Source organism: Melanerpes formicivorus, unplaced genomic scaffold (assembly GCF_026170545.1).
Source record: "Melanerpes formicivorus ecotype bairdi unplaced genomic scaffold, bMelFor1.0.p_v2 SCAF_43, whole genome shotgun sequence".
Taxonomy (NCBI): domain Eukaryota; kingdom Metazoa; phylum Chordata; class Aves; order Piciformes; family Picidae; genus Melanerpes; species Melanerpes formicivorus.
The window spans coordinates 1,484,222-1,497,654 of record NW_027142395.1 but is presented as its reverse complement, the minus strand read 5'-3'; the positions used below and the strand labels follow the sequence as shown (position 1 = coordinate 1,497,654).

Sequence of the window (13,433 nt, the reverse complement as noted above, 5' to 3'; positions counted from 1 at the left end):
GGTTGTAGGCAGGAGGGGGTTGGTCTCTTCTCCCAGGCAACCAGCACCAGAACAAGAGGACACAGTCTCAAACTGTGCCAGGAGAGGTTTAGGATGGATGTTAGGAAGAAGTTCTTCATAGAAAAAGAGATTGGCCATTGGAATGTGCTGCCCAGGGAGGTGGTGGAGTCACCATCACTGGAAGTGTTAAAAAAAGAGACTGGGTGAGGCACTTGGTGCCATGGTTTAGTTGATTAGATGGTGTTGGGTGATAGATTGGACACGATGATCTCGAAGGTCTTTCCCAACCTGGTTAATTCTATTCTATTCTATTCTATTCTATTCTATTCTATTCTATTCTATTCTATTCTATTCTATTCTATTCTATTCTATTCTATTCTACCTAGTTAAAGCCTGATTGCATAGGCTAGAAAGGACAGCTGCTCTTATTTTTACATTACAGAGGAAACTGTTCTTTTACTGTCTCTGCTGTTTCTTTCCTTTACCCTATCACTCCAAAAGCTGCTGCTGATGAGATTGAGTGAAAGTGTATGGATTACCTATTAAAACTCTAGCTCTACAGATAAAAATCTCATTTTAGTGTTGCAAACTGTGTCTTGCTGAAAAAATAACAGCTGTTGTTCTTTGTCACCCTCAAGGCTCACAGAGATTTTTTATGCTTTGCCTAAGCATGAGGACCCCTCAGAATGCTGAACTAACTCAGCCCATCCCCAGTCACAATTTGTAGGTCTGCAACCATTTGTCAAGAGCAAATAACTGCTTCATTTCTTCAAGTCCTACATAAAGTCTGCTTCTGCAGTTTACTTAATCTATCTTGTGGTTGTTGCTCAGTCACAATGGAAAGTGAATGCCTTTGGAAATGGGTTTCCCATCTCCTCCTTTGTATCTGGCCATGTAGCCAATATGTAAAGGTGACTGCCCTCTATAGGTTAAACCTACTTCAGTGCACAGAAACGTGATTCAGGGGAGACTATGTAAACATTCCTCATATGATTTGGGGTTCAGGATTCTAAGCTATCTTTTCCCTATTGTCAGGAACTTGTTATCTGATTAAGTGATGCATCCTAGATGACTTACTGTTGGTGCAACTATATCAAGTCTGTGCTCAAGTAACGCAACTAATTTTGCTTGGCTTTTAGGAAGAGATTACACAGGAAAGATGCAATGCAAGGCTTTCCTTTCTAAAAACTGGTAATAGTTTACCTCACCCCTAAATTCAGGATGAACTATCACCAGATACAGCTCTTTATAGCTCACCTAAAATGCAGCAAAACCTACAATTACCTCTATTGGTTCATCAGTGGGCTCCACAGGCAGATATGTTTGGTTGCTGTTCTTGTTTGTTCCCAGGAATGGATTGTTCTTGAGAAAGAGGAATACAAAAGCAAGATAAATTAGACAATAAATATATATCACAGACAATACCTTATTGCCAAGAAAGTGATTGCCTAAGATACAAAATGGAGATCTAGATTTTGAAACCATGCTCCTTCCTTAAAATTCAGAAGTAAGATTTGTGCTTAGCACCTTAGGGCTAAAATTGCATATGCCAGATCCCAACTGCAGTTTACCATTAGCCTCTCCTAACCTTCCACAAATTACTTAGAATTTATTACACATTTAGCCCTTTCAAAAGGCACTGTTGTAAAGTCTAGAGAAACCTGGGCAAATATTCCCATGTCAGCAGAGGTGAAATGAAAGATTCAATACTGAAAGGGTCACTTCTTCCCTCCAAGAGAGGCTGTATAAATTGCATGGGTATTTTTGTCCCATACTAATCCAACATGCATTTAGAAGGTATGCAGAATGTATAAGCTAAAAAAATTCATCAGGAAGCCCACTTGTCACATTTAAGACTAATTCCAATATCTGCAAGAGGAAGTCTTATGAAGCACTAAAATCAGAAGGCATATGGCCCATCCACAAGAAGGGCTGGATGCAGCAACCTAGAAACTCCAGGCCTGTCAGTTTGACCTCAGTGGCAGGGAAAATTATGGAGCAGATCATCTTGGGGGCAATCACTGCATACATGAAGGATGGCCAAGCGATCAGGCCCAGCCAGCCTGGATTCAGGAAGGGCAGATCCTGCCTGACCAACCTGATCTCCTTCTATGATCAGGTGACTGCCTCGTGGATGTGGGGCAGGTTGTGGATGTAGTCTGCCTGGACTTCAGCAAGGCCTTTGACACCGTCCCCCACTGCAAACTCCTGGCCAAGCTGTCAGCCCCTGGCTTGGACAGCAGCACTCTGAGCTTGGTTAGGAACTGGCTGGATGGCCGAGCCCAGAGAGTGGTGGTGAATGGTGCCGCAGCCAGCTGGCAGCCAGGCATTAGTGGTGTCCCCCAGGGATCAGTGCTGGGTCTCATCCTGTTCAGTATCTTTATTGATGATCTGGATGGGGGTATTGAGCCCTGAATCAGTAAGACAGCAGATGACTCCAAGCTGGGGGCAGGTGTTGATCCATTAGAGGGTAGAAGGGCTCTCCAGAGGGACCTTGACAGGCTGTACAGATGCGCAGAGTCCAACATGACGGCATTTAACAAGTCCAAGTGCCAGGTGCTGCACTTTGGTCACAACAACCCCATGTAGTGCTACAGGCTGGGGTCAGAGTGGCTGGAGAGCAGCCAGGCAGAAAGGGACCTGAGGGTACTGGTTGACAGTAGGCTGAACACGAGCCAGCAGTGTGCCCAGGTGGCCAAGAAGGCCAATGGCATCCTGGCCTGCATCAGGAACAGTGTGGCCAGCAGGAGCAGGGAAGTCACTGTGCCCCTGGAGTCAGCACTGGTTAGGCCACCCCTTGAGTCCTGTGTCCAGTTCTGGGACCCTTGATTTAAGAAGGACATTGAGACACTTGAACGTGTCCAGAGAAGGGCAATAAGGCTGGGGAGAGGCCTCAAGCACAAGCCCTATGAGGAGAGGCTGAGGGAGCTGGGGTTGCTTAGCCTGGAGAAGAGGGTCTCAGGGGAGCATTAATCTTATTAATCCTATGATTCTATGATATTGTATGGTATTTAATTGATCAGCAGACTCCCTGATGGGCCCTTACAATCTGGCACACCTGGTGCTTTCATAGACATGACTACTTGCAGTAGGATTTTAAAACTGTAGTAAACTGTGAAAAGAATAAATGGAATTTGTGGGTGTCAGAATCTGACAGCATTTACTACTCTCTTTAGTAACACAGAAGGTGAAATTCCCTGGAAACAATCTATTTTCTCCTTTGTAGCACTGTTTCATAGCTTTTACCTCAGAGCTTTCTGAGCAGGGAAAGCTACTGGTACTTAAATCAATGACTGTTTCAAAGCACAGTGGACTGAAAACAATGGCCACATACTGTTTACAAGGGACAAACATTTTCTACTTCTACTTCTCAAAAGCAGCATCTTTGAATAGGCCTGGACAAAAAGATATAAAATCCACATTACTTGGCACTGAAGATGTTGCTAAGTTAATTTAAGGCACCTAAAAATAATGTGGGTAAAGTGAAGTAGGATCAATGTAAGTGAATCTGAGGATTTATAAAGCAGGCTGATTAATAACTCAGCAAATCTTCCTTTTCTGACAGGATGGACACATGATATGAACTTGAATGACTGTTTCCAGATCTGAGGGTACAGCTCAGCTCCCTGGTCTGTTCTGTTCTTTGGCCTCCTTGTTGAAACTGCTTAAGAAAGGGAGTCGGTTATTGCTGACTGCAGTAGTCATTTCCATGTACAGATACCTAGCAACAGTATTGCACGTTCAGCAGCTTGTTTTGTAACTGTAGAAGCATCTTCAAAAAAGTCTGAAGTCTCTGTTATAGACCAGGCCTGGAAAGCCAGTCTAGCACTAATTCAAGAGATAAGTGATATTGAGGGATTTTAGAGCTTCTCTGGTGCCCAAACCCAGTCATTTTTGAGGAGAAAATTAATGCAACATATTCTGTTCTTTGCTGCTTCAGCTTATCTCTAGTTCATGACCAAAACACAAAGCCTGCTACATCATAAACCACCCAAATCAGTGTGCTGTCAATCAATATTTATGGCATGGTAAAAGGCCATCGGAGCAGGTATATGAGAGTACCTTCTTGTTGGGAGGTAAGCAGAGAACAAAAGTTTTCAGTAAATTTGTTTCAGACATACCAAGCCCCTGCTCCCTGCAGCAAGCACAAACATATGGTGGAGTCACCATCATTGGAGGAGTTTAGGAAGAGACTGGATGGAGAGCTTGGTGCCATGGTTTAGTTGATTAGATGGTGTTGGGTGATAGGCTGGACCCAATGATCTCAAAAGGTCTTTTCCAACCTGGTCTATTCTATTCTATTCTATTCTGTTCTGTTCTGTTCTGTTCTATTCACAACCACCTGACACCCAGCTTCTGCAATGTGGGTAATATTTACCTGAGTTGGACAGTCAAGGACAATGTCAGCCATGAAATCAAATGAGTCAGTTTTCTGCCCTACAGGCTGTAGCTAGAAAGGAAGACAAAACACCCTGTTTTGTAATCATGCTGGATCATCTTACAATTTGCGTAACATTTCTAATCCAAGTAATCTAACTTCCAAATTCATATGAAATTGCTTATATTTATAGGCCTTGAGTTACCCAAGACGGAAAAGCATCTACTTCTCACAAAGAACATAGCAGTTGTGTAACAAACCAGCAATGACAGCAAGAAGCTTTAAATGGGAGTGGAAAGCTAGACTGGATCGGTTTAAACTCTTGGAAGGTTTTGGCAGGCACACAAAGTTCCTTGGAACTTTGCCAGAAGACAAGTTCATAAACTCTTCTCTTGCAAAAAAGACAAGACACTGAGAGTCCCCCTCAGTTTTTATAACTAAGCTGCAAGATGGTATCTGCAAACAAAAGGCTATTTATGCATAGAAGATTAACCCAACTTTACTTAGAGGTATTGCCTGATGATTGCTAGGGATCATGTCTGAATTTAAGGCATTGCACCGAAGTATAAAGAAGTTACCATCCAAGATCTGAGATACCACCTCTGACTGCTTGTATACTCCTATTACACCACAATGTTAAGTAAAATGAGTGTGCTTCAGCAATTTTTAAAAGCATGCTTTTATTGAGTTTTACCCATTTCCAAAGAGAGTAAAATTAAAAGGTGCTTTAATTCCCAGTGAGGCATTCACAGCATATGGATTTAAAGCAAACTACTAAGCAATGCATGTTAAATTGATGCATGCTGTTACAATTCTCTGTTTGGTGGTCTCCCACATCAGCTCGCAGAAATATCATCCTGATTGAATGCTATTCTGCCTCTCATGACAATGGGTGGAGTACACTTAAAATTGCTCAGCTGAAACAGTGAATGGCTGTGATCATACACTAATAGTACTTCTCTCCTCCCCACACACTTTAAGAAGCAAGAAATTCTAGACTGAGAGCAGAGCTTAAAATCTGAGGGTATCCAACCAGTAAAGGAGAAACAAACACAGGGTCCATTACAGGAATTATTTCAATGGTGGTCAGGTCTAGGTAAAAACCACATTATACACAGAGCCTGTCACCTTACCATAGCATTCCAAAGAGCCTTGGCAAGCTGAGAATGTCCTTTCTGACTTGGATGTAAGCAGTCAGGTGAAAAGTAGGAGATATCTGGATGTCCATCCTACAAAGGAAAGTGTAAAGGCCACATAAGTGCAGAAGAATCCACATAGCTCCAACCTGGGGATGCTGAGGCCAAATCAGAGCCAGTAATGGAAGGTTCATGATACTTGTTCTTGCTGCTCCAATGTGGAAAATCATGATTAGATAATATCTATAGCGATATATAGTGGACCCCATCAGGTTCATGAGCTACCAGAATCACTTAACTAGAGATGCTCAGGTAAATCCAAGGGCAGCTCCACCTAGAAGCAGCAAACCCACCATTTTCAATTATGTATCTCCCTTCAGATTCTGCAACAAAGAAGGATAACTCCTGTCAGCATATCACCAGCACCGGCACTACAGGCACCACTATGCTGTGCAGTACCTTTGCTTGGTAACAAGCAAGTTAAGAATATTTTTATCAGAAAGAAGAGAGCCCATCTACTTTTTTTTTTTTTTTTTTTTTTGCAGTTATTTCAGTTCTGTGATTGAAAGGAGCATGAAGCAAATAAGCATTTGAGTGAAGGCAGCCAGACTGATTGAGTGCACCAGCACAGTCTCTTTTCTGAGGAAGACTCTGCTTTCATACAGATACTGGAAAATCTGAAGGAAGTGGAGTTTGGAAACCTAAATATCTTGGCTTATTGAGGTAAAAAACAGTTTAGTTCACCAATGATTGGAATAACATTGTTTTGGACAGAGCAATCATTCCTCAAACCTTGAGCAGGTTTTGATTCAGTGTGTTTGGGGTGGAGGACTGCTCCAAAACTTTGCATCTATACCTGATCTTTTGCCAATTTTGAGGCAGAGTTTTCTGTTCAGGTCCATCTGAATGTTGTGTGAAACAGCAAGGGAAAAAAGCATCCTGAACTTGCTCGAAATCTGAACTAAGTCTTGTGAAAGTGTTAAAAAGTTTAGAAATATTCTGCTTCTTTTATTTCTGTGTTTCTTACCTCAGTACCAAAACCCCTAGTGGTCACTTTTGACAGGAACTATCTCCCCAGACGAAACCGAAATAAAACCAAATGACAAAACAGTGTGTGTGTGGGGGGGGTGTGTGTGTAAATAAATAAATAAATAAATAAACAAACAACAACCAAACAAACTCCAAAAAAATCAAAGCCTGATTTTCCTGGGTGGCTGTAAGCTGGTTTCCCAAATTCATCTGTACTATATCAGCATCAGAACACTTCAAACCTATTGCTAGCTCTTTCCGCCATCCTCAGGATCATTCCAGTTCAAGTGTACCAAAATAATCTCTGCTCAATATTTGGCCTGATCTGCATTTATTTCCAGGTGAGATGAAGGAGTGCAAATGTGTGTGGAAATGGAGTTTTGGGTTCAGAAGTTTGTGTCAATTCCTAGGTTTATAGTTTATTACGACCTACTGAAATACGATTGCCAATAACAGGAAAAAAGGCTCACTACATAAAACTGCTACTTCCCCCAGATTATATGTCAGAATTCTACTCCATGATTCTGTGATATGTAAACTCCTCTTTCTGTCATACACAGGAGAATGAGTTATGGGACATGAAGGCAGAGGTGATGTTGTAGTCTCCAGTAAGCAACACAGCAATGTTGCTTTAAGAACTGTAATTTAATATCTCTGACTTATTAATCTTGTTATATTTCCAGAAAGACAAATATTTATGTACCCTTGAGAATATACACAAACCAACCTCTTCACTTCAGTTTTGATTCGTTTTTCCAAAACAGGAATCAATACTGAGAGCACAACATGCATAACAAGGAGTTTCTATTCATATGGAGGCATCTATTGTACAATACCAAAAAGCAACAAGTTCTAGTAAGAAAAACACAGAACAAACTGAAACTGCTTTGCATATAGTCTTTATAGGCCAGATAGCCACACTTAGGCCTTTGCATGCAGAAGTCTCTTTGGATCATACCTGACCAACAGGAGTATTGACATTTTGGAAAAACGGCTGGATGACGACTGTGAAATCTTCACGAGTGTCATATCTGCCAGACTCCACTAGTCTCTGAATGCCAAGCTGCAAGAAACAAAAGCTCAACCACCAACAATCCATCAGCTCTTCATCTGAACTAAGGGGCTTCAGTGTTTTGACTTCTCTTTTTCCTTTTTCTTTTTTTTAAGATCCCGAGAATCAGAAGGAAATTTCTGTTTCTTAAATGGCCGCGGATGTTGGCAAAAGCTTTGCAAAGTGTCTGAGAAGGCTGGAACACAATGCTACAACTACCTGTGAGGAGTAGGATTTTGGTGACTAAACTCCCACCTATCCATCTACACTCGAAAACAAATTTTTCTCAAGAGCTTTACTGATGGTCTTGGTGATGTGGTGTTATGGATAGCTTCTGATTAGAATAGAATAGAATTAACCAGGTTGGAAAAGACCTTCAAGATCATCATGTCCAACCCATCACCATTTAATCAACTAAACCATGGCACCAAGTGCCTCATCCAGTCTCTTTTTAAACACTTCTAGTGATGGTGACTCCACCACCTCCCTGGGCAGCACATTCCAATGGCCAATCACTCTTTCTGGGAAGAACTTCCTAGCATCCATCCTAAACCTCCCCTGGTGCAGCTTGAGACTGTGTCTTCTTGTTCTGGTGCTGGTTGCATAGGAAAAGAGACCAACCCCCACCTGGCTACAGCCTCCCTTCAGGTAGCTGTAGATAGCAATAAGGTCTTCCCTGAGCTGCTTCTTCTCCAGGCTAAGCAACCCCAGCTCCCTCAGCCTCTCCTCATAGGGCTTGTGCTCCAAACCCCTCCCCAGCTTTGTTGCTCTTCTCTGGACATGTTCCAGCAACTCAAAATCTTTCCTAAACTGAGGGGCCCAGAACTGGACACAGGACTCAAGCCTGCTTAGCTCGCAATGCCCATTTGGATAAAATTTTATAGTAATACGTTGGCTGGGAAATATGTTGGCTAGGTAATCAAGAGCCCACTTCAACTGGAAATAAAGTAACCGCACCAATCTTTGTAAACATACCTGGTAAGCTTTGATGGCTTCCCTCACCATAGTTAACTCCAGTGAGTTGTCTTCTCCTGTGAGAACAGAACTACACAGATAACTGTGGGAAAGATTAGAGGAGAAAACAGAGAGTTAGAGATCTGAGATTGCAAAATTCACCCTTTAGCACCCAGTGCCCTCATTGCATGGGAATAACAAGGAAATCTATGCAGTTGTGTTTCTGTGAAAATGCCTTATCCTTGTCATCATTCATTATTTCATAGAAACAATTAATTGTTCGTTATTTCATAGACACAGAATCAATAAGGTTGGAAAAGACCTCAAAGATCATCGAGTCCAACCTGTCACCCAACACCTCATGACTACTAAACCATGGCACCAAGTGCCACATCCAATCCCCTCTTGAACACATTCAGGGACGGTGACTCCACCACCTCCCTGGGCAGCACATTCCAATGGTGAACAACTCTCTCTGTGAAGAGCTTTCTCCTCACCTCCAGCCTAAACTTCACGCCCTGGTGCAGCTCAAGACTGTGTCCTCTTGTTCTGGTGCTGGTTGCCTGGGAGAAGAGACCAATCCCCGCCCATCTACAACCTCCCTTCAGGTAGCTGTAGACAGCAATAAGGTCTACCCTGAGCCTCCTCTTCTCCAGGCTAAGCAACCCCAGCTCCCTCAGCCTCTCCTCACAGGGCTGTGCTCGAGGCCTCTCCCCAGCCTCGTTGCCCTTCTCTGGACACGTTCAAGAGTCTCAATGTCCTTCTTAAATTGAAGGGCCCAGAACTGGACACAGCACTCAAGGTGTGGCCTAACCAGTGCTGAGTCCAGGGGCAGAATGACTTCCCTGCTCCTGCCGGCCACACTATTCCTGATGCAAGCCAACCTTAGTCTCCTTTTCTGCCTCAAGTAAATGGTACTACTCTAAATTAGTTTAGTTTCACCCCCAGGCATCAAATTGATACACACTGCATTATGATAGTTTGTCCCATTCATTTCAGCCTGGTATGCAAAGGCCCTGCAGCCTAACAGAGGTGAATGTCAATCCTTCTTGAACTCAAAACCAGATCTTTGAAATGTACTGGCTGTATGACCTCTCAGCTGATACTTCGCAATGAACAATTCCTTTTGCTTTCTCAGACACAGAATGTGTCCCTATCAGAGGACCAGGAAAGAATGTAGATTACTCACTGCAATAAAGTGTCTGAAACAGGAGGAATTTATCTGCACTGTAAATGCTTCACATTCCCTCTAAAGGCCTGAAAATCCAAATGCTTGTAGACCTTGAGGAGCCCTGTATCGATATGTTTAACCCAAGCTCAGTGAGGGGTACATTATCACAGGAAACCTTACAGTTCTAGACATGGATGAAACACAGCATTTAGGTCAAAGTCAAGAGAAGGCTTAAGCAGAGTGATGTCAGCACTGCAAGGGATGTCTGTAGGACTTTGAACATCGGTTCAAATGATGGTAAGCACATGGGATAAGAATAAACTTTATCATTGTGAAGGGTAAACTCCGATACAAAAGGAAGTCAAAAGAAGCCTTACTCTGCCATGTAAGTTGGGCACTGAGTTTGACTATCCATGAACAACTCTCTCAGAACAAGGAGGTTCATCACATCAATTACACTCACTAGAGCTTTTGGAACCTGAAAGGTAAGTCAGACTTCAGTTTAGAAGCAACTAGTTACACAGTGCACAGTGGATTGATTTTGCCCCCAGATCCAGCTGTTTGACATCCCTCACATCCCTCTCCTTTCTTAATTGCTCAAAGTAAAAAAAAAAAAAAAAAAAGAAAGAAGAGTCCCCTCAGATTCCCACAAATAAGCTTTTGATTTATATCTTGCACCAAGGTCCAGTGTTACCTGTCTGTAATTATTCCAGACTGCATCTCACTACTTTCAGACAAGACAAAAGAAAATTATTTAGTATAAGTCAATGGGATATATTTGGTACCAGAATGGGGAAAACAAATCCCACCCAAATCAAATGAATGGAAGAGCAGCTAGCACCAGTAGCCACATGCAAGTATGAGCTAGATTGTCAGAAAAATTTCACAGCACTTACCTCCTGGTGCAGAATATCAAGAGTTTCTTGAATTCTTCTGGTGAAATTCACATCTGAGTAGTGATCCTGACAAAAAAAAGAAGAGATTACTGCTAAATGGAGATACAAAGCATTTTGGTTGGGAGACTGAAGAGTCACACCAATTCACGTCTTTTTCTGCCATACAACACTGGTCAGTAAAATGTTCATGCTTCTTTCTAGAGACCAGGGATATCAAGTAATCTAAGGTGTAGAAGGACTCAGTGAAGCATGTAAGGATGTAGGGAGGAATGTAATCTAAATGCAAGCAGCCATAGGTATACTCACAGCCAGCTGATAAACTCTCACAAAATTAGGTGAAATTATTGCTAGTCAAGGTCACGGCTATAAATAGAGCTATAAAACTTGGCAGTAACAGCAAAGATGCCTAGTGAGGCCCCTGCAGAAGCAGTAAATTTTCTCAAGCACAAGGGGTTGCAGGAGAATTGAACATGATTACAAGAAGTTAGCATATCAAAGGCAAGAAAGGAAGAGCTGGCAGAGAAAGGTGGCATCTTCTTGCCACCTGCCCACTCAACTGTCATCTCCTTATGGCAGCCCTAAAGGCTTCTCCACAATCCAGAGAAGTATAAAATCCAAAAGATACTGAGCATTGCAGCAACTTCCCTCATACATACCTCACCTATTCCTAGCACCTCCCAACACTGTGTTACGGGGTGATGATAATTGCAAGATTGCGCTAGTGGTAGTTTGAAGCTGCGTAATTCTTTCTTGGATGTCTAAAAAGGCTATGCTCACAGCAGAGCAGTTACCACACCAGAGGAGCTAAGGCTTTCTTCCTTCCACTTTTTGCTCATGATCAAATGACAATAGCAAAGACAAGGGCTCTTACCCTGGAGTAAGCCAGAAAGAACACACCCATCCTCCTTGCTGGTAACTGTTTTTCTATCAGGGCACTGCCAGCAGCTACCATCAAAACATATAGCAGAGAATAGAATGGAATGGAATGGAATGGAATGGGAATAGAATAGAATAGAATAGAATAGAATAGAATAGAATAGAATAGAATAGAATAGAATAGAATAGAATAGAATAGAATAGAATAGAATAGAATAGAATAGAATAGAATAGAATAGAATAGAATAGAATAGAATAGAATAGAATAGAATAGAATAGAATAGAATAGAATAGAATAGAATAGAATAATAAACCAGGTTGGAAGAGACCTTCGAGATCATTGAGTCCAACCCATCATCCAACACCATCTTATCAACTAAACCATGGCACCAAGCACCCCGTCAAGTCTCCTCTTAAACACCTCCAGTGATAGCGACTCCACCACCTCTCATGGTATCTCTGTGAAGGCTCCAGGGATCCATGGATTCCTCTCAGTATGTTTCTGACATCACAGTTTAAGTTAATCAGTTCTACTACTCACAGGGTCCTTGCAATAGTTGCACAGATCATTGCCTCCAATATGGATTGTTATGAGCTTCCAGTCAGCACTGAAGTCAATTCTCTGTGCAATAAAGAAGAAAATAATGAGCCTGGATTTCTCTGACACTGTGATATAGAAATGATTGTCATTGCAGGTAGATCTAGCATGTGATGCAACATCTATTTCCTTTCATATTGTAAGAATTAAGGAGTCCCAGACAACTTACAGGATCAGTTTTCATTAATCTCAGGAGATTTCTTGCTTGGGCTGGTAAGTGCCTGTGAATAAGGACAACTAGTGAGTGAAAGAAACATCATTATGGAAAGATCAACGTTAATGATATACAGACATATTAAATCAAGTTGTCAGATATCAAGAGAGCTGAATGAGGAGACAGAGCAATCCTCCTGTTGCCATAATCAAAGTACAGGTTCACATCTTTGTGGAAAGTCAACATCAAATTTAATCCAAATACTGATTTTACTCAAGTTTGGTAATTAATCTGGACCTCTAAGTTTAGCTTCTACTACAGTCCACTTAGCACCTAAAACAGCTGAAAATCCAGACAGAGCAACATGTTTGTAATCAGATGACCTATTTAGAACTAGACTGCTATCAATCTATTCCTTGTGGACTAAACCATAGAAATCCCAAGTCCCAGATGACCTCCTGAGTGATGTTTGTGCATGTACCACAGCTCATCCCCCTGCAAAGCCAAAGTGTTTCAAGATTCACCGTGCACGTTCCTCATTTCCATAGCCTGCACCCAGAGTCCATACTTAATTTTCAGTTCAAGATCTCTATGTACACTTCTTTTCCAGGGTAATTAAAGATCCAAGTAACTTTCAAGTTTACTCAGACAAGATGACAGCATTGCTGTTTTCCAATGGCAAACTGAGCACTTCCTCTCTTTTGTACATGCATATATATATATACATAGCTGTGTGTATGTAAACCACCATGAATTGCTTGTTAGCTAGGTAGAACACCTCAACCTTGTTTGACTGCCCTGCCATGCTGATCCTCAAATATGCATAGAAAAGTGAATGTGTTTGGAAAGATTTGGCCTTCCAGGCATCTCTGTAATATGACATGAGCTGCATCTGCCTTCAGGCTCTTGTTAGAACCACTTTCTTGTCTATCATTTCTGGAAACACACAAGCTGACATTAATAAGTGCAACACTTGCTTTACATGACAAACAGAGCTTAGCTCTCTTCAAAACATTGTGGAGAGCAGGAGATGTCTCTGACAAATCCAAACCAAATACTGATCTAACACTAATGTGAAAATATTTACTGGGGAATGAGTCCCATCACACACTATCCACTGTTGCCCTTGTTCAATGTCATAACCTACCTACTTATATGCCAAAGCTATGACAAGTGGTCATGATTTCCTT

General features: G+C 41.9%; 1 protein-coding gene across 2 annotated transcripts in view; it reads right to left on the bottom strand.

Moving 5' to 3' along the window:
• Nucleotides 1-13,433, bottom strand: part of PLB1 (phospholipase B1) — a 116,283-nt gene that overhangs the window by 30,076 nt on the left and 72,774 nt on the right. For both annotated transcript variants that reach the window (XM_068158823.1, XM_068158824.1), the window contains exons 36-44: nt 12,259-12,310; nt 12,033-12,113; nt 10,616-10,681; nt 10,097-10,197; nt 8,570-8,651; nt 7,502-7,606; nt 5,512-5,607; nt 4,379-4,450; nt 1,285-1,362 (exon numbers count right to left, since the gene is read on the bottom strand). In XM_068158823.1, the coding sequence (XP_068014924.1) occupies nt 1,285-1,362; nt 4,379-4,450; nt 5,512-5,607; nt 7,502-7,606; nt 8,570-8,651; nt 10,097-10,197; nt 10,616-10,681; nt 12,033-12,113; nt 12,259-12,310 (733 nt within the window). The remainder of the gene's footprint in view (nt 1-1,284; nt 1,363-4,378; nt 4,451-5,511; nt 5,608-7,501; nt 7,607-8,569; nt 8,652-10,096; nt 10,198-10,615; nt 10,682-12,032; nt 12,114-12,258; nt 12,311-13,433) is intronic.